General features: G+C 39.1%; 1 protein-coding gene across 5 annotated transcripts in view; it reads left to right on the forward strand.

The window, feature by feature from the left end:
* Positions 1-26,103, forward strand: part of Ap4e1 (adaptor related protein complex 4 subunit epsilon 1) — a 127,895-nt gene that overhangs the window by 95,313 nt on the left and 6,479 nt on the right. For all 5 annotated transcript variants that reach the window (XM_008831809.3, XM_029562961.1, XM_029562963.1 and 2 more), the window contains 4 exons: positions 9,961-10,084; positions 17,917-18,175; positions 21,628-22,170; positions 25,207-25,397. In XM_008831809.3, coding sequence (XP_008830031.1) covers positions 9,961-10,084; positions 17,917-18,175; positions 21,628-22,170; positions 25,207-25,397 — 1,117 coding nt within the window. The remainder of the gene's footprint in view (positions 1-9,960; positions 10,085-17,916; positions 18,176-21,627; positions 22,171-25,206; positions 25,398-26,103) is intronic.

Consider the following 26,103-nt stretch of genomic DNA (forward strand, 5'->3'; position numbering starts at 1 on the left):
GTTTAAGAGTTCCCACAGAGGCCCAAGTCAGATGAGGATCAGATGCTCTTAGTCTTTCTCATAAGGTCTGGATCCCTCCAGGAGAGATTTTGGCCTCAGGAATTTGGGGGTTGGACTGGCCTGGGAGCCTGGCCCAGGAAAGATGCTGGTCTAGGGCAGCTGGTGGCTGTGCCACCCAAAGATGCAAAGGAAGATGGGGGCAGGAAGTGGACCCAAGGGCTCCTGGGGACTGCACTGAGGAGCTGGTTTGGTCTGGATGCAAAGGATCAGGATGAGGATAGGTCAGCCATGGTGTCCAGGAAAGAGGCTGGTGGGTGGTGCAGGCCCAGGGAAGTAGAGGGATGTGAGGGCGGGGCCAGGCCCAGAGTGATCCTTGGGACTGGAGAAGGAACTGAGTTGGTCTGGATGCAAAGATCAGGAAACAGTGGTGGTTCCCTAGGTGTCTGGGGCACCAAGACAAGGAATGGGACAGGACCCAGGCTAGGAGGAGAGACCGCCGGGGGAGATGAGAGGGTGAATGAGGCTAGGGGAGTCAAGGTGCGGAGGGCGTGATGGACTTACCCAGGAGAGAGAGGCCTGCGGGTTGGAGAGAGGCTTGTGGGTCCGTCCTTCCTTCCTTCCTTCCTTCCTTCCTTCCTTCCTTCCTTCCTTCCTTCCTTCTGTCCGTCCTTCGTTCCTTCGTTCCTTCGTTCCTTCGTTCCTTCGTTCTCCCTCCGGGTCTCCCTGCAGCCCCAGCTGATCTGGCCCTGGCTATTTAGACCATACTGGCCTCGAACTCACAGAGTTTCTCCTTCTGCATCATGAGTGCTGGGATTAAAGGCATGCACCAACATGCTTGGCTTAATGTTACCTTTTAACAGAAGTATTTGCTCTTTCAAAGCTTTTAATTTAAGAAATTTAAATTAATTAATTAGTTAATTTAGTTCGCACACAAAGTATTAGGTTTCATTATGACATTTTCAAACAAAATTTGTTCTTAATTCTCCTACCACCCCCACCCATCCCCCCTGCCCTTCCTTCCTTTTATCCTTTACCCCCAGCTCCTCTTTTCCACTGTTCTATCATATGTCCACAGCTTATCCTCGTTCCTTGGTCTTCCTTTTTTGCCTCTCAAGGTCTTCTTTCTAGGTTCATTGCCTATACCTACACTCACACTCGCAGACAGATATGTCTATAAACATTAAAAATTAGGTTGTGAGAGGGAATGTGCAATATTTGCCTGAGTTTGGATCACTTCACGTAACAGACTTTCTAAGTTATCCATTTTCCTACAGTTATCATAATTTCATTTTTCTTACAGCTGAATGAAATTCCATTGTGATATGTACCCCTTTGTCATTAGCAGGTGACCTGTTGATGGACATCGAGGCTTATTAATTTTCTTTCATTGTGAATAGAGCAACAGTAAACATGGATGTATAACTATCTCTGTGATAGGACATGGAGTTCTTTGGGTATATATTAAGGAGTGGTGTAGCTGGTAGTTCTATTTTTAGCTTTTTGAGAAGCTTCCACACTGATTTCCCTAGTGGCTATACTCGTTTACAGTCCCACCAGCAATGAATAATGATCCCTCTTTTTCTATATATTTGCCATCATTTGTCCTTGTCTGTTTTCTTGCCGATACTCATTCTGAATGGGGTGAGATAGTCTCAGCATATTTTTTATTTGCATTCTTCAGGTGGCTAAGGATATTGAGCACTTTAAATTTTTATTTATTTTTTTATTCAGATGGGGGTCTCATTATGTGGCCCTGAGTTGCCTGGCCTATTTAGACCAACCTGGTCTCTAACTCACAGAGATCTGCCTGCATCTGTCTCCCAAGTGTTGTGATTAAAGGTGTATGTCACCATGCCTGGCCAGAATGCTGAACACTTTAAAAATATTTATTGGCCACTCTTCTTTTGAGAATTGTCTGCTTATTTGATTAACCCATTTATCGATTGGCACAGATTTGTGTGTGTGTGTGTGTGTGTGTGTGTGTGTGCATTCTTGATTTTTCAGTTCTTCATATATTCCAGATACCAAACTCCTGTCTGAAGTATATCTACCAAAGATTTTCTCACATTTTGTAGGCTATGTATTCACTATGTTGAAAGTTTTCTTTGTTGTGCAGAGACTTTTTAATTTCATGTAGTCCCATTTGTTAATTCTTGGAGCTGTTTCTGTGCTATTTGAGTACTGTTCTGAAAGTTCTTATCTGTAACTATATATGGAACTGCATTCCCTATGTAATAAGGACATGTATTCCCTATATAGATCTAATTTCATCTTCTGCAGGTGGACATCTAATATTGTAGCACCATTTGTTGAGTAGACTGCCTTTTCCAGTGTATGTTTTTGCCTTTGTCACAAATTATGTGGCCATATCTGTGTGGCTTTATCTCTGTTATCTCTATTCTGTTCCACTGGTCTAGTGTGTTTTTGTTCCAATATCATGCTGTCTTTGTCACTATGGCTTTGTAGTAAAGTTTGTGGTCAATTATTGTGATACCACCAAACAGTGTTCTTTGTACTTAGGATTTCTCTGGCTATGCATGGTCTTCTGTATTTCTGTATTACTTTTTGGATTTTTTGAGTTTTGTGAAGAATGTCATTGAACTTTTGGTGATGATTGCATTGAATCTATGGGTTTCTTTTGGTTATTTAACCACCTTACAATATCAATTCTATCACTCTAGGAACATAGAAGGTCTTTCCATCATCTAGTATCTTCTTAAATTTTTTTTTTCAAAGTTTTTGTTATTGAGGTCTTTCACTTCCTTGCCTAGATTGTTTCTTAATGTTTTGTTTTGTTGCTTCTGTTAATGGGATTTTTTTCTTGATTCTTTCTCAGATATTTTGCTCTCCTGGAAATTTTGGTTTTCATTCTGTGAGGTTGGAGTGTGTTGTGGTGGGTGGTGGCCTCATAGTCTTTGTGTTTCTTTGTTGTGTTTTGCACATCTCTTGATGTACCTTCTAATTTTAACTCTCCTCTCCTTTCTCACTCTATCTGGTTATTTGTTTTGTTTTATGTTAGTCTTAGAGGGTTGTTTTCACTGCAACTATTTAGGGGAAACCACTGTAGTGTTTGCTAACAATTTACTGATAACACAGCTTTGTGTAGCTGTGCATTACCCTTCTGCTCTGTTAAGGCTCAGAGACAGTGGCATTGGAATACTGGTTGGAGAATGTATAGTTTATAGTTTTTGATTTGGTTTGGTTTTAGAGCAAAGGCGTATCAGTGTTTAATGAAATGAAGATGGAATGGGGCAAAGAGGAAGAGATACTAGCAAGGTATAAAATCAGCACATAGATATTTGCAAAGAAAAATATCTAGCAGTAAACATAAGAAAGTGAAAGACCTGTATACTAAAAATTGCAAAATATTGCTGAAAGAAATCAAAGAAGACACAAATTAATGGGCAGATACTCTGTGTCTTGAGTTGTAAGACTGTTAAAATGTCTATACTGCCCAAAGTGATCTATAGAAGTGATGAAGTCTCTATTAAGGCTTTTGATATATTTATTGTTACCCAATGGCCTAGAAAATTCAGTCATTTTTCCCCATTATCTCCTTATATAAAGCTTTGAATTGCAATCCCCTATTCTGTAACTAAATTTTTTAAGGTAATATTTTTATTAATTCTTTGAGGACTTTATACAATGTGTTTCGACCCCTTCCCCATCTCCTCTGAGATCTACCTTACCTCCTTGTCCCTCCCAACTTCATGCCCTCTTATTATTATTTTAAAAAAATATTTACTGATTCTTTAAGAATTTCATACAGCGTATTTTGATCATATTTAGGCCCCTCCCCCATCTTACCACCCACCTTGTTCCCCCTACCCCCTTCATGTCCTCTATTTATTTATTTATTTATTTATTTATTTATTTCTGTAGCCCCAGCTGTCCTGGAACTATGTAGACTAGGCTGGCCTTAAACTCACAGAGATCCGCCTGACTCTGCTGGGATTAAAGGCATGTGCCACCACACCCAGCTTTATTTATTATTTTTATTTTATGTGTATGGATGTATTGCCTGCATGCCGGTAGGTATAGCTATGTCATGCAATGCCCATGGAGGTCAGAAGAAGGCACTAGATACCCTGGAACTGGAGTTATGGATGATTGTTAGCTGCCATTTGGGTTCTGGGAATTGAACCCAGGTCCTCTGCAAGAGCAGTTAGTGCTCTTAACCGCTGAGCCATCTCTCCAGCCCCATCCTCTATTATTATTTTTCCTTTTTAAAAGGCCTTTCAAGTCTGTTCCCCAAATGCTCTTGGGTGTGGGTCCATCCCTTGGAATCTGGTCAACCTACCAGGTGTCAACACCCTTAAAGAAAATGGACTCTTCCCTTTCCTAGCAACTATCAGTTGCCAATAGGTGCTCAGCTAGGGCTGGGGCTTTTGCCCACCTCCCCATGCTGGGTTTTTGTCTGGCATGCATTCTGTCACAAGCACTGTAGGTTCATATGTGTAGTTGCCCAGTTATGTCTAGACAATGCAGTTTCCTTATATTCATCTACCACCTCTGGTTCTTTCAGTCTTTCGGCCTCTTCCTCCACAATTATCTCTGAGCCCTGGGAGGAGAGGGTCTGATATAGGTGTCCCATTTAGGGCTGAGGACTCCATAGTCTCTTATTCTCTGCACTTTGGCTAGTTGTGGGTCTCTGTTAAACACCGTCTGCTGCAAGAAGAACTTTCTCTGCTGAGAGTTGAGAGATGCACTAATCTTTTGGTATAACAATAAGTTATTAGGAGTCAGTTTAATATGGTATTCATTTAGCAGAATAATAAATAGTAGTAGGTTCTTTCCTATGGCCTGTGACTGTCTATCCACAGGTTCTTGGTCTTGATAACAGTGCCAGGTATGGGCTCCATCTTGTGATGCAGGTCTTAAATCCAAGCAGAAGGTGGTTGGTTACTCCAATAACATTTGTGCCACTATGGCATCAATGAGCATGTCATGCCAGGACTGTCGTTATTGTAGCTTGCAGGGTTCACAGCTGGTTAAGGTTAATGATTACTTTTCTCTTTTGGCGGCATGCATAAGGTAGAGATAAAGCTTTGAGGTCAATACCATCTTGATTTCTCCTTGTTGGTTCTACAACTCCTGTGTGTAGTCTCTTCAGCAATAGTATCTTACCACAAAGTCTAGAGGGCAACCAAGATCAATGGCAGTAGCCAGTGTTGTTTGAAGGTCTATGGGACCCCCTTGGTCAACAACTCCAAAAGAGGGAGCCCACTCGTACATTGGGTTTTTCATTTCCTAGCTTGTGCCTGGTAGGGCTATTGGACCCCCATTATTAGGTCACTACACTTAAACTTTTTTATATTGTGAATGTATATATTTTAAGAAACTTCTATAGTAGTAGGTTTCTGTATGACATTTTCAGTAGGCCGTTAGTGTTAGTTATCCCTCCTCCTCCCTGCCCTCCCATTCCCCACCATCTAACCTTTATTATTATTTCTAATTATTCTCTCTCCCCCTTTATATCACTGCATTCTATCTTCCCTCCCATGAACCCCTCCCCCACATGGTTCCTCAGTCGTTTTCTGGCCTCTATAGATTTTCCAATTGAAATCCATCTACCTATCTAAAAATTGAAAGCTAGCATCGACTTAGGAGAGAATGTGATGACTGTCTTTTTGGTTCTGGGTAATCTCTCTCAGGATCATTGTTTCCAGTTCCATCCATGTACCTGCAGATTCCATAGTTTCATTTGTCTTAACAGCTGAATAATATTTCATTGTATAATTATACCATACTTTCATTATCCATTTATCAGTTGATAGGCATCTAGGTTGTTTCCATTTCCTGACTATTGTGAATAGAACAGCAGTGAACTTGGTGAACTGCCATACCAAAGTGGATCGATCATATGGTAGATCTGATTTTCACTTTTTCAAGGCACTATCCATACTGATTTCCATAGTGGCTGTACCAGTTTGCACCCACTAGCAGTGAATACACATGTTCCCCTTTCCCCACATTCTTGACAGCATTCCTCATCATTTAATGGATCCTAGCCATTCTTACTGAGGTAAAATAAAAATCTCTAAGTAGTTTTAATTTGCATATTAAAATTTTAAAAATATTTTTCAGCAATTTGCATTTCATAATTCTTGAACTCTGATTAGTTCCTTGTCTCAATTTTTAATTGGGTTGTTTGTTTTTATTTGAGACAGTGTCTCACTTTGTAGCTCTGGCTGGACCAGAGCTCATTTTATAGACCAGGCTGGCCTTGAACTCACAGAGATATGCCTGCTGAGAAGAAAATATATTCTTTGGTGTTTAGGTGGAATGTTCTGTAAATGTCTGTAGGTCTATTTGATTTATGATGTCATTTAACTCCATTGTTTCCCTATTAGTTTTTGTCTGTATGATCAGTCTATTGGTGAGAGTATGTATTGAAGTCACCCACTATCTCTGTATTGGAGTCAATCTGTGATTTATTTTATGTGTTTTATTTTATGAAGTTGAGTACCCTCAGGCTGGAGAGATATCTGAGGGGTTAGGAGCACTGGCTCCTCTTCCAGAGGATCTGGGTTTAGTTCCCAGCATCTACATAGTGTCTTTAATGGGGATCTGATGGCCCTCTTCTGGCCTGCATGAGCATTACATGCACAGGTACACTTAACACGTAGGCAAAGCACTCACACACATAAAATTAAAAAAAAGAAGAAAAAATTGGATGGCCCTGTGTTTGGTGTACATATTTCTAGGATTGTCATATCCTCTTGGTAGCTTTTTCCTTTAATGAGTATGAAGTGTCTGTCCGTGTCTTTTCAAACTAGTTTTAGTTTGAAGTCTGTTTTTTCAGATATTAGAATAGATGGATCATGTTTTCTTTTTTTTTAAATTTTATTATTTTATTTTATGTGTATGCATGTATTGCCTGCATGTAGGTAAGTGCACCCATGTCGTGCAATGCCCACAGAGGTCAGAAGAGGCTATTGGATCCCCTGGGACTGGAGTTATGGACAGCTGCCATGTGGGTGCTGGAATTCGAACCCGGGTTTTCTGCAAGAACAACCAGTGTTCTTAACCACTGAGCCATCTCTCCAGCCCCAAGGATCATGTTTTCTAATTCAATCAGTTAGTCTGTGTCTTTTTATTGGGGGAATTGGGACTGTCAATATTGAGTGTTATTTACCAATGTTTGTTAATTCCTGTTATGTTGCTGTTGTGGTGTTGTTTTCTTAGATCTCTTTTAGTTGGTGGTTCTGGAATTATACTTTGTGCCCTAGAGAGTGTACTTAATCTTCTCTTCAGACCAAAGTATTCCTTCTAGTATCCTCTGTAGAGCTGTGTGAGTGACATAAATTCCTCAAACCTGTTTTTATCATGCAAAGTTTTCCCTTTGCCTTTGATTACAGCTGACAGATTTGTTGGATATAGTAGTCTAGGCTGGCATCTATGTTCTTTCATGACTTATTGGACTTTATTCCAAGTCCTTCTGGTTTTCAGTCTCCATTATAAAGTCAGGTGTTATTCTAATGGGCCTGCCTTTGTATATAACTTGATCTCTCTCGCAGCTTTCAATAGCTTTTCTTTGTTCTGTACATTTAGTATTTTGACTATTATATGATGTGGGGACTTCCTTTCTGGTCCTGTCTACTTGGTGTTCTGTACGCCTCTTGCACCTTAATAGTCATCTCTTTCCTTAAATTTGGGAAATCTATGATTTTGTTAAAAATATTTTCTGTGCCTTTGACCTGGAATTTTTTTCCTTTTTCCATACCTATGATGGGCAGATTTGTTTTTTATATAGTGTCCTAGGGGTTCTGTGTGTTCCATTCCTGGGTTATTTTAGATTTAACATTTTCCTTGTCTGAATGATCCACTTTCTCAACCTTGAGTTTGAGATCTAATACTCTTACCTCCTACTCGATCTAGTCTATTTGTGAGGCTTTTCTTTCAGCTTTTTTTCTTACTTTCTGAGTTTCTCATACTGAGTTTTATTTCCATTTGGCTTTTCTTTTCTTCAGAGATTCTCTTTATTGAATTCTAATTTCATTTCTTGAATTGTTTTAATTTCATTAAACTGTTTTCACTATCTTTATTGAGTCTTTTAGTCATATCCTGTTGATTTCCTTGAGTGTGTCTATAATTCCTGTTTTGAAATTGTATTTTGCATCAGCTAGGTTGCTTTTTTCAGTAAACATTATGACGGAAGTGCTCATTCTAGAGGGCATATTTTGTTTTGGTTATTAATGTTTGTGGTTTTTTTTTTTTTTTTTGGTCTTTTTGAGACAGGGTCTCTCTCTGTAGCCCCAGCTGGCCTGGAACTCACTATATAGACTAGACTGGCCTTGATCTCACAGAGATCCTCCTGCCTCTGCCTCCTGAGTGCTGGGATTAAATTCGTGGGTCACCACGCCTGGCCTTATATTTGGTTTTTACCTTAAACCTTTTCAAGCTTTCCTTAAATGTCAATCTTTAATTCTTTTCTCAGAATGGGATTTTATCTGTTCTTTAGGTTCTATCCCCTCCACGTCTAGTTTCTTCTCTCCATTCTCAAATTCTCAGCCTTTAATTTTTAATTTTTTTCTACTCTGGTTTGAATTCATTCTTTCTTTCTTTTTTTGTCTTTTTGAGACAGAGTCTCCCTGTAGCCCCAGCTGTCCTGGAACTCACTATGTAGACCAGGCTGGCCTTGAACTCACAGAGATCCGCCTGCTTCTGCCTCCCAAGTGCTGGTATTTAGACGTAAGCCTAACGTCTGGGAAGTATAATCCCTTGAACTCTTAAAGAAGTATACTGATGACTTTACTCTTTGTTTATATTTTCCTATTGGGTGTTTAAGACCATACAGTTGGCCCCAATCAATTTATTTTTACACTTAAGGTCATTTGAGGATCTGTTCCTCAGGGTGAGTTCTTTATTTTTAATAGGGCATTCTTGCTTGGTACTGTAATGACTGTTAATGCAGAGGCTCTTACAAAAGAGGCCAATGACTGAAAATGTAGTAAAAAAAAAAAAAGTACAAAAAGATAAAATTTCCAGTTAGAATTAGATTTAGCTAATGACAACCTGGGGTCTTATGCAAGATTATTGCTCTCTCCATTGGGGCAATCAAAAAGTAGACAGCCTAGAGGTTTGCTTGTTGTTGGGCTTTTGGGGGGCGCGGTTCTTAATTATGAGAACTCCAAATTCCACCTCTCGTGTTCTGGCATCTTTGTTGCTTTCACTTCATGAGACAAGGTGGCTGCTTGCACTCCAGCAACCAAGCAGCAGTTTAAGCAACAGGGAAAAGGAAATGGGAGAAGAGATTTCTCTTTCCAGGGGAGTTTTCTTACGTGTTGCCCACAAATGTGTATAAAATTTCATTGACCAGAATTTCGTCATATGGCAACAGAATCTGTAGGTGTCTTGTCTGGCTGCCTGTGTACATACCTAAGAATGGAGGATTCTGTTACATGAAGAGAAAGGGAACGGATCACTGGTATCTGCTCTTCCACAATAATAATATGAATTTATATGATACTGATGGATTAATTTAGGCTATACATTTTTAAAGGAATCAGTACCTGAGTAAGCATTGTTTTGGGTCAGTAAGGGACACTTTCACACATTGAGGTCTCCATGAGTCCATGTGGTGTAAGAATATGTCAGGAATAGTTAGCCATGACTTCACTTTTCCCTCATGGCATTTTTTCTTCCCATGATAGTGGAAACTTTTCATTGGGTCTTATTTATTAGTTGCCTTTTCTAATTGGATTATTTTTAGCTTTTAAGAGAAGTAAAAATGAAAGATAGTTTGTGATTATGTAGTATATACAGACTTAAATAAATGGCAACTGCTTAATTATTATTGTACATATCTGATTAGATTATACCCAAAGCTCCTTATTATTGAAAAATTGTCAACAAATTCCAGCCTTTAAATTATTTCACTAGTGAACAGAATCTCATAAATTGTGCTCTTATGCTTTGTTTTAAATATGAACTTCTGTTACTGTTTTAAAATTATAGTTCTCAATTTTGAACCATATGGCCTATCATTTTCTTCATCTGGCTTCACTGGAAGACAGTCTCCTGCTGGCATTTCTCTTGGTTCTGATATATCTGGGAATAGTGTTGAAACAGCGCTGAAAGAGTAAGTTCCTTTCTTTGTAAAGTTGAGAATATGCAGAGTTTAAAACTTTAACATTCCATCCACTTTGTTTCATCAGGGTCATTATTTGTTTATTTTAAGATGACTTATTAGAAGTTTCAGGGGTCTTTAAATAATTTATAAGAAGAGACACATTTGTGACAGTGTATGTTAATGTAATGCTGTGAAGGGTTCTGCATGGGCTTTTGTTTCACTTGTTTCCATTGAGTGCTTTCAAGGTTCTGACACCGTATAGTGTGTCCGTAAACTTAAGAGCTTATCTGCCGTCCAAGACAGATAAGGCATAAGATATTAGTAAGATTTGTGTATAGGGGCTGGAGAGGCAGCTCAGCAGTTAAAGAGTGTGAACTGCTTTTGCAGAGGATCAAAGTTCAATTCTCAGCACCCACATTAAGCAGCTCACAACTGTTTGTAACTCTAGCTCCAGGGGATCCAACACCCTCTTTTTGCCTCTGCGAGTATCCACATGCATGTGCACACACACACACACACACACACACACACACACACACACGCATACACACACATACAAATTAAAAAAATTTTTTTCACATAATTGTGTTGTTATATATTATAAAATTTTAAGAAGCATATCAATTTATATACCAGATAAGTATCATTGTGTCATTTTTTTCTGGTAAATATTTCTTTTCTGCTGCCGTGTGGGTACTGGGATTTGAACCTGGGTCTTCTGCAAGAACAGTCCGTTTTCTTAACTACTGAGCCATCTCTTTAGCCCGTGGTAAATATTTCTTATAACCAACTTATTAGAAGAGTGACACATACAGAGATGAACACAAAATAGAATGACTGACTGACTTCACCTGAGGAAGCTATGTTCTTGGCTCAGAATACTTCCAAAAGGGCCAGGGAGAGAACTCAGTAGATGAGGTCACTTGCTATTTAAACATGAGGACCCGAGTTCAGATCCCCAGCACCCATGTAAAATACCAGGCATGATTGTGTGTGCCTATATTGTGCACCCAAGTATTGGATGGATCCTGAAAGCTTGCTGATTAGCCAGCCTAGCCAAAATGGCAAGTTCCAGTTGAGTCTCTGTCATGAGGAATAAGGTTAAGAGCAATAGAGGAAGACACCTGACCTTGTCCTCTGGTCTCTACATGCACACACATCAGAGTGCACAACTGTGCGTTCATGTGCACATCCCCCAGCACATAAAATGCTTCCAGAGCTTCTCTGAGCACCTTGAAAATTGCTGATGTAGTTGCATGTGTATCTTATTTGAGGCCAAATTTCATTCTGTTAAAGTATATATTTTTCCCATATTTTATTTGTTATTTTTATTTTATGTGTATGAGTGTATTGCCTGCATGTATGTGAGTGCACCCAAGTCATGCAACGCTGCGGAGGTCAGAAGAGGGCTTCGGATTCCCTTGGAACTGGAGTTGAGGACGGTTCGTAGCTGCCATGTGGGTGCTGGGACTTGAACCAGGGTCCTCTCCAAGAGCAGTCAGTGTTCTTAACTGCTCAGCCATCTCTCCAGCTCCCTGTTAAAGTATATTTTAATTTTTATAATATAATTAAATTATTTTCAGAAGCATAATTAAGTTAATGAAACGCGTTCATATGAATGAAGTGCATAGTCCACCCACATACACAGGAATTATTGTCGGGCATGGTGGTGCGTGTCTTTAACCCAGCACTCAGAAAGCAAAGGCAGACAGATCTCTGTGAGATCAAGGCCAGCATGGTCTACATAACAAGTTTTAGGCCAGCTGGGGCTACAGGGAGACCCTGTCTCCAAAAACAAAAATAAAAACAAGCAAACAAAACACCCCATCATCATCCACATGCTGAATTTAGTGACTAATAATAAAGTAATGAAAAGGAAAATGGCTTTCTTCTTTGTTAGTGAGCTTCATTTAAGAGTTCAGGGTGCTGGGGATGTAGCTCAGTGGTAGAGTGCGTGCATAGAATGTATGAGGGCCTGGGTTCAATCCCCAATGCTACAGCTTTGAAACTTTAAAGGATAACATTTGAATTTTGAGTTCCTGTATAGTTATTAAGAAGTCAGTCACCTTATTTTGTTTTCATGCTTATAATTTGTTAATTTTTCAATAAGATGGCTATAAAAGAAACATATTTGAGAATAATATAAATAGATTATGATGAATGAAGAATGATATGATATGTAAAATGGCCTGAATTCTAAGTCTTGTTTCTCTTCCTTTCCCCCCTGGTCTAACATCCTTCTTTTCTTCCTAGACATTTAATTTTGGCATTCCAGGCATGGTTTGTGGGTATGTGATGGTAGGGGTGATGGCGGTTCAGTGTCCCACATAGAACAAAGCAGCTAGTGCAGACAGAAACCCTCTACACCCAGAGAGACACTCACACAGTCGCTTTTAAACTGAACTATGATCTGAGGGATGTGACAAGATAACCTTATAAATTCTATACTGCTTGTACATTATATGTGCTGTGGAACTGAACACAAGGAATGAATTTCTTTTCAAAGAGGATCACAGTTCACATATTATTTCAGATTAAGAACATATGTGGTAGCTGTCAAAGTGAATCAGCTTTAGAGGGGAGATAATTGCTGTTCTGCAGTCCCTGGTAAGCTGAAATAAAGTAACAGCAAGCCCAGTTTAAACCTTTTATCACTCTAGAAGTGGGAATTCCTAGAGCTGAGGTAAAGTATACCCTCAATCTTTTGAAGGTTACTTGGTCAGAATTTGCATGTGTATCTGAATAAAAATAATACAAAGACACAATACATAAAACTGTGGATTATATAAGTGTTGTCAAAATCTAGCCAAAGATGACTCATGTTTAAAAAACAGCATTTGGGGCTGGAGAGATGGCTCAGTGGTCAAGAACACTGGCTGTTGTTGCAGACGACCCAGGTTCAAATCCCAGCACCCACATGGAAGCTAACAACTGTCCATAACTCTAGTTCCAGGGGATCCAACAGCCTCTTCTGTCCTCTGCGGGCATTGCATGACACAGGTGCACTTACCTACATGTGGGTAATACACACATACACATAAAAATAATAATAAATAAAATATTTTAAAAAACAAACAGCATTTACAGGGCTGGAGAGTTGGCTCAGTGGTTAAGAACTGCTTTTGGAAAGGACCCAGTTTCGACTCCCAGCACCCACATGGCAGCAAACAACTGTCTATAACTCCAGTTCCAAGTGGTCTGACACCCTCTTCTGACCTCCATGAGCATTTTATGACATGGGTGCACTTACATACACGAAGGCAATACACTCATACACATAAAATAAAAATAATAAATAAAATATTTTTAATAAATAGCATTTACAATATGTTTCATATTGTTGAGATATTTGTTTATGAAATGGTCTTAGGTTGTTCTAAGTATATTACCTGTTAAGTATATTATGCTGTTTATATAATACACGACAAAATTTATATTGATAAGTATGTATGTAGATGAGATAATTGAGAAAAATCTTTAGGCTTCTTTTGGCTCCCCTTTCCAATTTTGCCTGTAAAATACATTCTGCAATAGCATGTAGCATACAGAATATGACAGAGTGCCTTTTGGAACCACACTTGTGGAAAGAATCAAGTATGGGCAGAGGAAGAAGAGACAAGGTAATGTGGGTGACAGCTTCTGCTCAGGAGCTAGAGTGACCCGCTAGAGTTGTCCCAAAATGAGTGTCCAAGATTAGGGACCAGAACTTTGTGTTAGTTTTGGTGTGTGTGTTATGTGTGTGAATGCATGTTTTCTTGTGTGTGGGCACACATGTGTGCAGCTACATGGGAGGCCTGAAGTTGACTTTGGATGTCTTCCTCAATCACTTTCTACTTTATTTACTGAGGCAGGGTCTCCTGCTGAACCTGGAGCTCAATTTGGCTAGTCTAGGTAGCCATAGTGACCCAAAGGCTCTTTTGCGCTGCCTCTGGAGCACTTGGTTACCGAGGCCTACTCTGTGTTTTATGTGTGTGCTGGCAATCTGAAATCTAATCCTCGTGACTGCACAAGCACTTTATCCACTGAGCCATCTCTGTAGTCCAGAACTTTATGCTCTGACCATTAGTCACTGGATGTGGGCTGCACTGAGAGGACATTGATCTTTTGAGAGTTCTAGGACAGTCTGTGAACTGACCGAGGCATTCCAACAGCTGGGTAACGGTCTTTCATTGACGAGTGATCTAGGTAGAGCGGCCCAGGACCTACTTGCCTTAAAAACAAAGCAAAACATCCACATCCACACATTTGTTTGGATCTTTTATCCATAAAATTTGGATAGTATTTTTTTTAAATAAAGGAAATGTTTTGGTTAAAGGAGACTTGTAGATAATGTGACCCAGCTTCGAATATTCATATATCCTTTAGAGATGACGCTTTTGAACGTCCTAGAGATGCCAGGGGTCTTTTCAGTAAGTCCCATGACTACTTATAGCTCTTCCTGTGGCGAGGACAGCTACTTTTCTTCTAGGAGGTTTATTAGATAGCTGGAAGTTATCTATTAAAACATCTTTAAAAACTCTTTTGGTACCTGCAATGGTTAGTTTTAAAGATCAAACTTGGCACAACCTAAAATTACCCATGAAGAGAATTTCAGTTGAGGAAATATTTGTATCAGGTTGGCCTGTGAGCATGTCTTTGGGGATTTTCTTGATTGTTAATTGATATGGAAGGATCCAGCCCATTGTGAGTGGCACTATGCCTTTAGCAGGAGGTCTTGAACTGTATAGGACAGAAGTTAGATAACAGCAGAAGGGAGCAGGGAGCATGGCTGCATTCGTTTCTGCTCTTGACTGTAGATGTGGTGTGGCCATCTGTCTCAAGCTCCTGCTGCTGTGATTTCCCTGCAGTTATATAGACCGTAACCTGGAATCGTCAACCAGATAAACTCCTTTCTCCACTAAGTTGCTTTTGGTCAGAATATTTTATCACAGCAACAGAAATGAAACTAGAGTGGTACCTGGAAGATAGGGGGAAATGGGACTTTATAAAAGAATACTTTTGTATAAAATCCATGAGGGGAGATAAATCAATTCCCTGTAGAGTATCCTTTATTAAAGTCTGGTTTCTCATTCAGCCACTTACTGCTGAATAACATTACTTCTTTACTCAATATGAAATATAATTACCTGTTTTGGGGTAAAGTCTAGTACATAAAATCAAATTGGTCAGGCTTCCAACAAATTACATTGGGATAATAATCAGCATAAAGGACCAGCAAAGTGGCTTGGCGGGTAAGGGCACTTGCTGCTAAGTCTGATGACCTGAGGTCAGTCCTCAGAACCCACATGGTGGAAGACAAGAACTGATTCCTGCAAGTTGTCCTCTGACTCCACATGCATGCTGTGGTACGTGCATGCACATACACAATAAAGTAACAGAACTTTTAAAAATCACTATAAATAATTTTGTATCTTTCTTTTTGAGTTAATTTCCCTATTTTGTGGTATAAATCTAAGTGCTACTTTGTGATGCTTAACAATGCTTAAGTGAACCAAGTATGAAGGACGTGTAGTTTTAAATTAATTATTTTCCTTTTTTATTTTTAGTAGTTCTACTCCCCACTTTATTGAGATGCAGTTCATTTTGAAAATAGTATGTATGTAAAGTATACAATATGATATAAATTTACATTGTGAAATGATTATAATTTAGTTAATCAATATATAGGTTTTTGAAATATTTTTTGCCTTACATATTTTTATTTTATTTGTATGAGTGTATTGCTTGCATGTATGTAAATGTACCCATGTCATGCAGTGCCCCCAGAGGCCATAAGAGGGCATTGGATCCCCTGGAACTGGAGTTGACGAACGATTGTTAGTTGCCTTGTGGGTGCTGAACCATCTCTCCAACCCCTGTTAACTGCTAAGCTGTCTCGCCAACCCCGCATGGGTTTTTATATCAGAACAATAAAGGCAATCTTTGGCTGTTTCAGTCAGCATTCTGGGCTTTATTGGTCACTTCAGATTCATAGCTGTAGTTTTTGGGATATGAGGTGAGTTCATATTCTCAATTTGACCCTAGATCATTTTTCCTAGATATCTTCTCTAGGCCTTTTCGGCTGGGCACCTGCTAGCATATACTTTTTAAAACTCAGTTATTAAAATGTTCCTGGGACTGGTGAGATGGTTCAGTGGGTTAATTATGCTATGCCTAACAGCCTGCATTCTAGCCCTGTGACCTTGGTGGATATGCATCATGGTGTACATGTCCCCACACATACACAAATACATAAATAAATGCAATTAGAGAAAAGTAATTTCTGAGCCAATGAAATGGCTCAGCAGATAAAAGTGACTGTGTTCAAGTCTAACGACTTGAGTTCCATCCCCAGGTCCCACGTGGTGGAAGGAGAGAACTGACTCCTGCAGGTGGTCCTCTGACCTCCACGTGAGTCCCATCTCACACACTCCCTCCCCATATAAATAAGTAAATAAATAAATTTAATATGTTTTAGTTTCTAAGTCTCAAGACTTATTCCTAGCATCTTTTTCTTTTCCAGACCAAGCCTCATTTTTATAAGTATACATTTATAATAATAAAATATATAATTAGTTTTCACATTAAGAAAGCCTTTGGCATTCAGTTTTTGGTCTTTTTGAGACAGGGTTTCCCTGTAGCCCCAGCTGGTCTGGAACTTGATATGTAGACCAGGCTAGGCTTGAGCTCACAGAGATTTCGCCTGCCCCTGCCTCCTGAGTGCTGGGATTAAAGGTGTGTACCACCCTGCCTGACAAGAAAACCTTTTGAATTAAAAAGAAGTTTAAATATATGTGCACATTTGAATTTTTTGCTCTCAACATTTTTAAGTGAATTTGGGTTTATGAATTATATTAGGAATTTAGGCTTAATTTCCATCTATGGCTAAGAAACTCAAGTTTTTCTGATCTTTAGGTCATCAGAATTAAAGATAAGGTATTTTTGAAAAGTCAGTAGAGAAAAAGAACTGATTTGTAGTAGTCCTATTTTTATATTTTTGATCTGAAATTTTTAATCAAATCTAGAGTTTTGTAGCCTTAAATTATTTAGCTAGAGGGAAGAAGAATTAAAGAATATAATTTTTTAAAAAAAGAAAAAAGCCAGGTGTGATGGTGCATACCTTTAATCCCAGCAGAGGCATGTGGATCTCTGTAAGACTGGGGACCAGTCTGTTCTACATAGTGAGTTCCAGGTCAACTGGGGCTACAGGGAGACCCTGTCTCAAAAAAGAAAGAAACAAAAACAAACACAAACAAACAAAAACCCAACCATAAATCACAAAAACAACACCCCCCCCCAAAAAAAACCTAGGTTTAGTACTGGCATTTATTTATTTATTATTTATTTATTTATTTATTGTTGGTCTTTTTGAGACAGGGTCCCCCTGTAGCCCCAGCTGTCCTGGAACTCACTATGTAGACCAGGCTGGCCTTGAACTCACAGAGATCTGCCTGCCTCCTGAGTGCTGGGATTAAAGGAGTGCGCCACCACGCCCGGCTTTACTTCTGGCCTATAAAACCCAGGCCATGGACTTGGGCTGAAGTGATGGCTCAGTGGTTAAGAACCCTGGTTGTTCTTGCAGAAGACCTGGGTTCAAATCCCAGCACCCACCTGGCAGCTAACAACTGTGTGTAACTCCAGTCCCAGGGGATCTGACAGCCTCTTCTGACCTCCGTGGGCATTGCACAACACAGGTGCACTTACATACATTCAGGCAATGCATGCATACACATAAAATAAAAATAATAATTTTTTTTTAAAAAGGCCATGGACTATTAGGTGTTTTGAAAAGAAAATTACTCAAGAAAGTAACTATTTGACAGTTCTTTAAATAGGCTCACTTTCTTCATCAACCTCCTTAGGACAAATAGCTTGAAGCTGGAGGGTGTAAAGAAACTGTGGGGGAAAGAGGGCTATCTTCCCAAGAAGGAGAGCACAACTAGTGAGAAAACGCAAGTTCCGCCTGTTGCTCCAGAGAGTACAGCGATGGAGAATGCAGACCAGGCTACAATAAGAAAAGAGCCATTTCAAAGCCTTCACCCGTCTAAAGAGGAGAAAGAAAAGCAGCTGTTGGCATCATCATTGTTTGTTGGCCTAGGACCAGAAAATACAATCAACTTGGTAAGTTATCTGTTATATTCCTATGAGAATCTCTGTCCTCTGTTGGCAGAGAACTGGAGCTACAAAAACCTTCCATCTATCCGTGTGCGAAATGGCTTCCTTGGCTTGGCTTTCAGGAGCCATCATCTCCTAGCTCTAGAGTCACCAGTGAAGGGAAATAAAAGGCTAGTCCACTTGAATAAGTTGTTCTCTCCCATCTAGTCTGCTAGGACAGGGTCAAGGTCAGGTAAAGTGAGAAGAATGAGCAGGGATACTATTACCCTTATACTCGGGTGAATGAGACAGTTCTCTAATGGCCAGGAACCTGATTGAAGATTGTCAGTAATATTGATATATCTGTGAAAAAGCATATTCTCAAAATTTATTATAAAGTAGTAATCAATTTAGTTGTTTATAGGAGAATGGTTACATAAATTATGTTCTCTCAGAATGTTATTCAGACACTAAAAATGATCAATCTAGCATTATAATCTGAAAAATAATATATATTAAACAAAAATCCAGAGAATAAAGTTGTTTGTACTTGATTTTAACTGTAAAGATGATAAAGGTGTGTTGACTCTGGAAGGAACAATATGGTACTTTGATAATAATGATTATTTAGATTTTAGGGTTATGATCTTCAAACCCTTTTTATGTTATATTAATTGCATAGTAAAAGAATGAAAAGTCATAGTGAAGCAAGGGTGAGACTGTGAACGTCTACAAATACCACGCAGTCCTCCTTTCAGTGGCCTGGTAGAGCCGTCTGTTTTGCAATTATCATTAGAGAAACAGTCCAGTTCTTTCATTCCTAGTGGAATCTCCCCTCCATTCCTGTCAACACTAGGCCAAATGATATGCCATGCCACTGTCCTTATGTGTCTTTCTTTTATAGATTCCCCAGTCTAGATTCCGTTTCTGTCAGACTTGATATTCTGTCTTTAGAAAAAGACAACAGTGGACTGACAGCATTAGTAATGTATCTTACAGTTGTCTCACATGACTGAATTTGCATTTCTGCAAATCAAAGAATCTGGACTTTGGTTCTAGCAGTCTGTAGTGAGTGGTATCAGGTCATGCTCTGGTAAGAATATGCCAAAGTCAGGTTATACCAGGTTCACGGAGCTCAAATTCGTGAACCATTTGTCAGCCTAGAGGTTTTCTTGCCTTAGATCCTTTCCTTCCTTCCCCCACCAATCCCCTACAGAAAGCATTCAGATTGATAAATTACTACCAGATTTTTGTGTGTGTCTGAACTTGAAATTTGGAGTATAATTAGAACTTTTTTCCCATTTAAATTGTGTCCTCATGGTTTAACAATCTCTGAATGGTAAAAAACAACAACTCCGTTTTTTCGTTTTATAAGAATTTTTGCTCTGGGAGTAACTATGTTGATGGCATCAAGTCAAAAGAGAAAAAGTTATTTAATTATAAATTAGCAGAAATCCTCTTGCCCTCTCAAAGCCAGCTTTGCCTCTGACACTAGGGCAAAACAGACAGAATAGAGAACAGCTGTGTCTGCTGTGTCCCTAGCATGCTGCCTTTTTAGATAACTAGTTTTCTCCAGCAGTCCTGGTCTCTGCTGGTTTTTCTGATGTCTATAGGTCTCAGTTACATAGGTCGAGATTACATTGACCTAGTTTTAACTAGTTTTTGATTTTAGATCTGTGATCCATTGTGAGTTAATTTTTACATAGCTCACCATAAGGGTCAATGTTCACTTATTTTTTTCACTTTCCATTTTTTTCCCACTTTCATCTTTAAAATACCCGTTTTTTTTTTTTTTTGGTTATGTGGTGCTATGCTGACTTTGTTTTCTTTAAGTATTTTAATGATGTCCCATAACTTCTGCTTCTGATTAACAGTAGATTGACAGTGCAGAAATCATAAGCTTGAAGACAAAGTAGCTGAAGTCATCTGAGATATGGAGGATGAGAATACAAAAAGAAAAGAAATTTAAAAAGGGCAAAACCAAAGATCTATAGTAATGACTTGAGAACAGTATCAAATAGTCTACTGTACACCTAGTTTGAATCTTATGCTACTTTAGAAATGAAATCCTTTGTCTACTTTATTCCTATCTGCTTTTTCTTCCAGGCAGATTCTTTGCCAGCATATAACACACATGGCCTCTAGCTCAGTTCCTGATGGAGTCCTTGTTCCCCTCTGAAACCTCATGAATTGAACCTCCCCTGTCTACGCTTCTTTTGGCATTCTGGTCTTCCAAACTCCCAGCAGAATGGTTCTCTAAGTGCTGCTTATATTCTTCTGCATTCCTCCCATATATCAGTTCCAAAGACCTAAAACAACCACATGATCAAGGGCCCCCACTTTTTGGTACTATTTTCTGTATTAGTTGCTTTTCATGTTGCTGTGACAAAATACCTGAAAAGGAGTTTAGGAAGGGTATATTTTGTCTTGCAGTTTAAGGGTACAGTTCATTACAGCAGGGAAGGCTGGTCACATTGTATCTGCAGTCAGGAAGCAGAGAGATGAATGTTGGTGCTTAGTTGACTTTCTCCTTCCATACTCATTCCAGGACCCTAGACTATTGGATGGTGCTGATCATGTTCAGGATGGGTCTATCTTCAGTTAAACCTTTCTACAAACACCGTCATAGACATACCCAGAGGAGTATTTCCAGGGTGATTCTAAATTCAGTCAGATTGGCAGGATTAATCATGGGGATCTGAAGAGAGTTGGCAAATGTTGGGGTTTGGGGGGAATGCAGAAAGTATGGAAAGCGGAGTGACCATGTAATGCTGAAGCCCCCAGGCAAATGGAGATGTGGAGTCAGAGTAGTAATCAGTGTGAACTGATTCCAGATAGAACTTTGTGAGGCAAGGGAACATTTGGGCCATGACTTTTCTTACATAGATTCATAGAACATTCTTCAGAGTTAGATTAGTTGGTAGCAAATTTGCCCTTCCTGTCTCCTGAGTCTGTGGCAAACATCTCTAGTTACAGAATCCTTCTGCATCAAGTTTCCTGGTCAGCCTTTCCCATTGGTTCTTGAAGTAAAAACACATTTCTTCCCTGCCGTTTAACATAGACCATGAAATCACAATTATTATAGATTACTAAAACAGACTTGAGATGTTCCTTGTATTCAAGAATAACTTAGGATTCTATAAGATAGCGCCAGAAACAAAAGCATACCTAGGTTGTCCAATCCTGAAATGTAGTATTCTCAATTTTAGCAAGTTTTTGAGTTACTATAACTAACTTTTCACCTTATCTCCTCTAATTTTGTGTTTGTTCTTAAATCAGAAGTAAGATTTAGCTGAGAATTCAAAGTTACATAACTGTCAGAATTTAGGGTTTAAAATTTTATTCATTTCTAATTTTTGTTAATCTTTGCTGTACAGATTCTTAGTGTTAGTATATTGCTCGTTTGAAATTGAAAGAATGTTTAAGACTCATGACTAGTAAAATAGTTTCTTTTATATTATTATGTTTTATTTTTGCAGCTGGGAAAAGCAGACACAGTGTCTCATAAGTTCAGGAGGAAATCGAAAGTCAAGGAAACCAAAAGTGGCGAGACAAACAGCCCTCACGGTACAGGCTGCTCCTCCTGTAACTCTGTGTCGAACGTGGCCCGTGATGGGGGTGATTATCTGAACACTTTTCAGGATAGAGGAGACAAAGAACTGAGCTTAGAACTTTTGGATTCCGGATCTCTCCAAGGGCCGCCTCCAGTGGACAAACTCTCCAGTTGCAGCTTGCCTGCGCCGTCTTTGTTTGCTGATGACGACATGGAAATTTTTCATCCTTCTCCATCCTCTGCAGTGTCAGTTGTCGAGGAACTGTCTCTATCTTCTTCTTTGTTGGAAGAAACTACTGAGTACATGCATTTGAGTCTTGGGGAAGTCTGTAGTGATGAGGCCATATCAGTGTCGTCTTATAAAATTTGGAAAGATGATTCTCTATTGGTTTTCTGGTCAGTTACTAGTAAGACTGATTCAGAGTTGAAAAGTGCTAACCTAGAAATTTTTCCTGTGGAAAATTTCAAGGTAAGACCATGTATAGTTTATCATCTGTGTCTTAAACAAATAGTGCCTACTTAGTGTTTCTACTGTTGTCTAAATTTGTTTCATATCCTCTTTCTTCCTTAAAAACAGGTGAAAAGTTTTTTTCACCCAATTTTTGACCAGGGTCAGATTATTCCAAAGAGACAAGGAAGAAAGCACAGTAATAAGCGAGATGTAATTAGAGAAGACCGTAGATACTATGTAAAGTAAGTTTCAATAGAGCACAGTAAAGAACATAGGCCCCTTGCCGCTGCGTGGCTTTGAATTGTACTTCTGTACCTTATTAGCTATGTTACACGGTCAGATTATTTAACTGCTTCTTACCTTTTTCCTCTTGTTTAAAATGAAAATATTGGGGGCTGGAGAGATGGCTCAGTGGTTAAGAACACTGACTATTCTTGCAGAAGACCCGGGTTCAAATCCCAGCACCCACATGGCAGCTCACAACTGTCCGTAACTCCAGTCCCAGGGGATCTGACAGCCTCTTCTGACCTCCGTGGGCATTGCATGACATGGATGCACTTACCTACATGCAGGCAATACATGCATACACATAAAATTAAAATAATAAATAAATTTTTTTTAAATGAAAATATTGTGTGCCTGTTAGTCCAAGGAATAAATGAGTTGACATCTGTGGAGTGCTTATAGCATTAAATGGCACATCGTGTGTTATTTTGTTAGTATTTCGGTGTTTACTTTTGTGATCTGTCTTCCTGGACCCTCTGAATTATGACCCTTGTCATAATCACTGAAATTAAAAATTCAAATTATTTAATAGAACCAGTTAGACCAATAAGAATATTGAAGATTAAACATATACTCTGTCTCTTTCTTGTCTCACTGATTTCTTTAAATTTTTTAATTTAAAAAGTATGTATTTTAGGGCTGGAGAGATGGCTCAGTGGTTAAGAGCACTGACTGCTCTTGCAGAGGACCTGGGTTCGATTCCCAGCACCCACATGGAGGCTACGAACTGTCCTTAATGCCAGTTCCACGGAATCCGAAGCCCTCTTCATGACCTCCGACATGGGTGCACTCACACACATGCAGGCAATACACTCATATACATAAAAATAAAAATAATAAGAAAATATTTTTTAAAAAAATATGTTTTTGGGTTTTTTTTTGTTTGTTTGTTTGTTTTTGTCTTTTTGAGACAGGGTCTCCCTGTAGCCCCAGCTGTCCTGGAACTCACTATGTAGACCAGGCTGGTCTTGAACTCACAGAGATCCACCTGCCTCTGCCTCCTGACTGCTGGGATTAAAGGCGTGCGCCACCACGCCTGGCTAGAAAAATATGAATTTTTATTTTACGTGTATGAGTGTTTTGCCTCCATGTTTGTAAGTGCACCTATGCCTTGCAAAGTCCACAGAGACCAGGAGAGGGTATCAGATCCCCTGAACTGGAGTTAACGGATGGTTGTTAACCACTGTGTGGATACTGGGAATTGAACTCGGGTCCTCTAGAAGATTGGCCAGTGCACTTAACCACTGAGCCGTTTATCCAGCCCAGTCTCTCACTGATTTCTTGTTCTATACTTAGTACTCAGACACCAGTTAGGTGTCTTCCACAGCTCCTAAAGTGCTGTTGTGATTTTTGTGAAAGTGTGCTTATTTGAATTATATTTTTGGTCTTTTTGAGACAGGGTCTCTCTGTAGCCCCAGCTGTCCTGGAACTCACTATATAGACCAGGCTGGCCTTGAACTCACAGAGATCTGCCTGCCTCTGCCTCCCAAGAGCTGGGACTAAAGGTGTGCACCACCACGCCTTTATAGTGGAGCAGGTGGTAGAGAACACTAATGCATCTCACCAGTGAAGCTTCCTCATGCAACAGAGGGTGATGAATACAGAAGACCACAGCTGGCAAAAATGCAGAGACTAAGAGACTGCAGAGCGCATGTTCCTGAGTAGAACTTCTGTATTAAACTTTACCCACTCAGGGCTCAGGGATCATTGTGGAAGAGGGGATGGAATGGTTGTAAGAGCCAGGGGTGGTACATGACTGTAAGGAAACAGAGGCTCTCAGGCTTCTGAGAACTTGCTCATATGAACTTACAGCATTGGTGACAACATGCACGAGACCCATGCAAATTAAACCAGACAAGCACCCAGCATAGAAGTGGGGAAATGGGTAAGAAGCCCCAACCTTAGCAGAGGAACCATTGGCAGCTGATCACTGCTGGGTGAGGGAGAGTTGGTTTTCTTTAAGGGAGTGACTCTAGATAGTCCGAACAGGCTCCAGTGGATGAACTCACATTGAGGGACTTCTGGGTACACAAACTTGACTTGATAGGCCTTAACATATATGATAGAATGCATGAAATCCTATGGGCAGGCTATGGGGGATACGGATAGTGGAGGGGTCTAAATATGATTAAGTTTTAATGTATGGAATATATAAAAATTCAATAAAAATATACAAATATGTGTATTGCTGCAGAAAATGGGCCCATTTTCTTCTCTGAGCTGCAGTGTGTTGGATGAGTTATTTTCTGGGCCACTGAGATATGTATTAGATTTACTCGTACAACTTTAAAAAAAAGATAAAGCATGCTTGAATTCTCCCACTAGAGCTTGAGTAAGGGTAGAGAATGAGAATTCAGGACAGCTGTACTATTGTTTGAAACTCTTGTAGCTTAAAAAAAAGCTGGTAGCAGCTGTGGGTGCAGCTCAGCGGTAGATCACTTGCCTAGCATCAGAGACCCGGGCTCAGTCCCCAGCACTATCATTAAAAAATTCTGGTGTCAGGTAAGAATTTAATAACCTTAAAAAATATACCCTCAGGTTCATAGGTTTTAGCTATAATACCGTTTTTTTACATAATTTTTTTACATAATTTAATAAGATAATACTATTTGATTATCTTTGTTAGTGAATTTTTGTTGTTTTCCTGATGTAGTTTGTTAATTTCTCCTATTCATGTGCTTTAGTACTACATCACTTAAATAGAAAGGTGTTATTAGTATAAGACTGTATTGATACTTTCTTCAGTATTTTTATTATTTTTACTTATAGACTATTGAGCAACCTGGATGCTGTTTGCCTGTGGTGGAAACAGAAAGCACCAAGTACTTTCAATATAGTGTACAGATGGAAAAACCTTCTCTAGAAGGAAATCTTTCTGGTCATATAAGTTATCAAATGATGGATACACATTCCACTCAGCTGGAATTTTCCATGAACTTATCATTATTGGATTTTATACGGTAAATATCTTCTCTAATGTGTATGTTATTCATTCATTCATTATGCCTTTTTTTCTACCTAGAGACATTAAGCAGGTACTAGGCATAAAACAAATATTCAACAGTCTTGGCTGGTGATCTGGCTCAATGGATAAAGGCACTTGCTGCCAAACCTGATGACCAAAGTTTGATTCCCAGGACCACATGGTGGAAAGATCTCTCTAACTTCTCCAAGTTGTCCTCTGATCTTTACACATGCACCGTGGCACCCATGCATGCACACACAACACAGATATACAATAAATAAATATCTAATTTTTTAAATTAGGCAGTCTCTACCTTTGGAAAGGACATTGAAAAATTATAGAAATATATATGTAATTATGAATTATACTATGAAGAGAAAATAAATGGTATGATGAAAGAGTATGATACCTGATTTAGAGTGAGGTTGGTTGGTGATCTGGAGAAACTTTGGAAAAAAAATAGTGTTTAGACTATGGCTTTTTAAATTGTTAAAGTTTCTTTCATTTGCATTTTATTCATTAGATTATTTTTTCTCATAAATCTGTAAACTTTAGAGATCTATAAGAAAAGTACTCAACATAGTTATTAAACTTTTATTATATGTACATATTTAGCATTATTTTAGACACTTGTGTTAGCAAACTAATTGAAAACAATTTGTCTTCTCATTTATTTTTATAAATATATTGTATAATATTTG

The sequence above is a fragment of the Nannospalax galili genome, unplaced genomic scaffold, assembly GCF_000622305.1.
Source record: "Nannospalax galili isolate Female #2095 unplaced genomic scaffold, S.galili_v1.0 scaffold735, whole genome shotgun sequence".
In the NCBI taxonomy this organism is placed as follows: Eukaryota; Metazoa; Chordata; class Mammalia; order Rodentia; family Spalacidae; genus Nannospalax; species Nannospalax galili.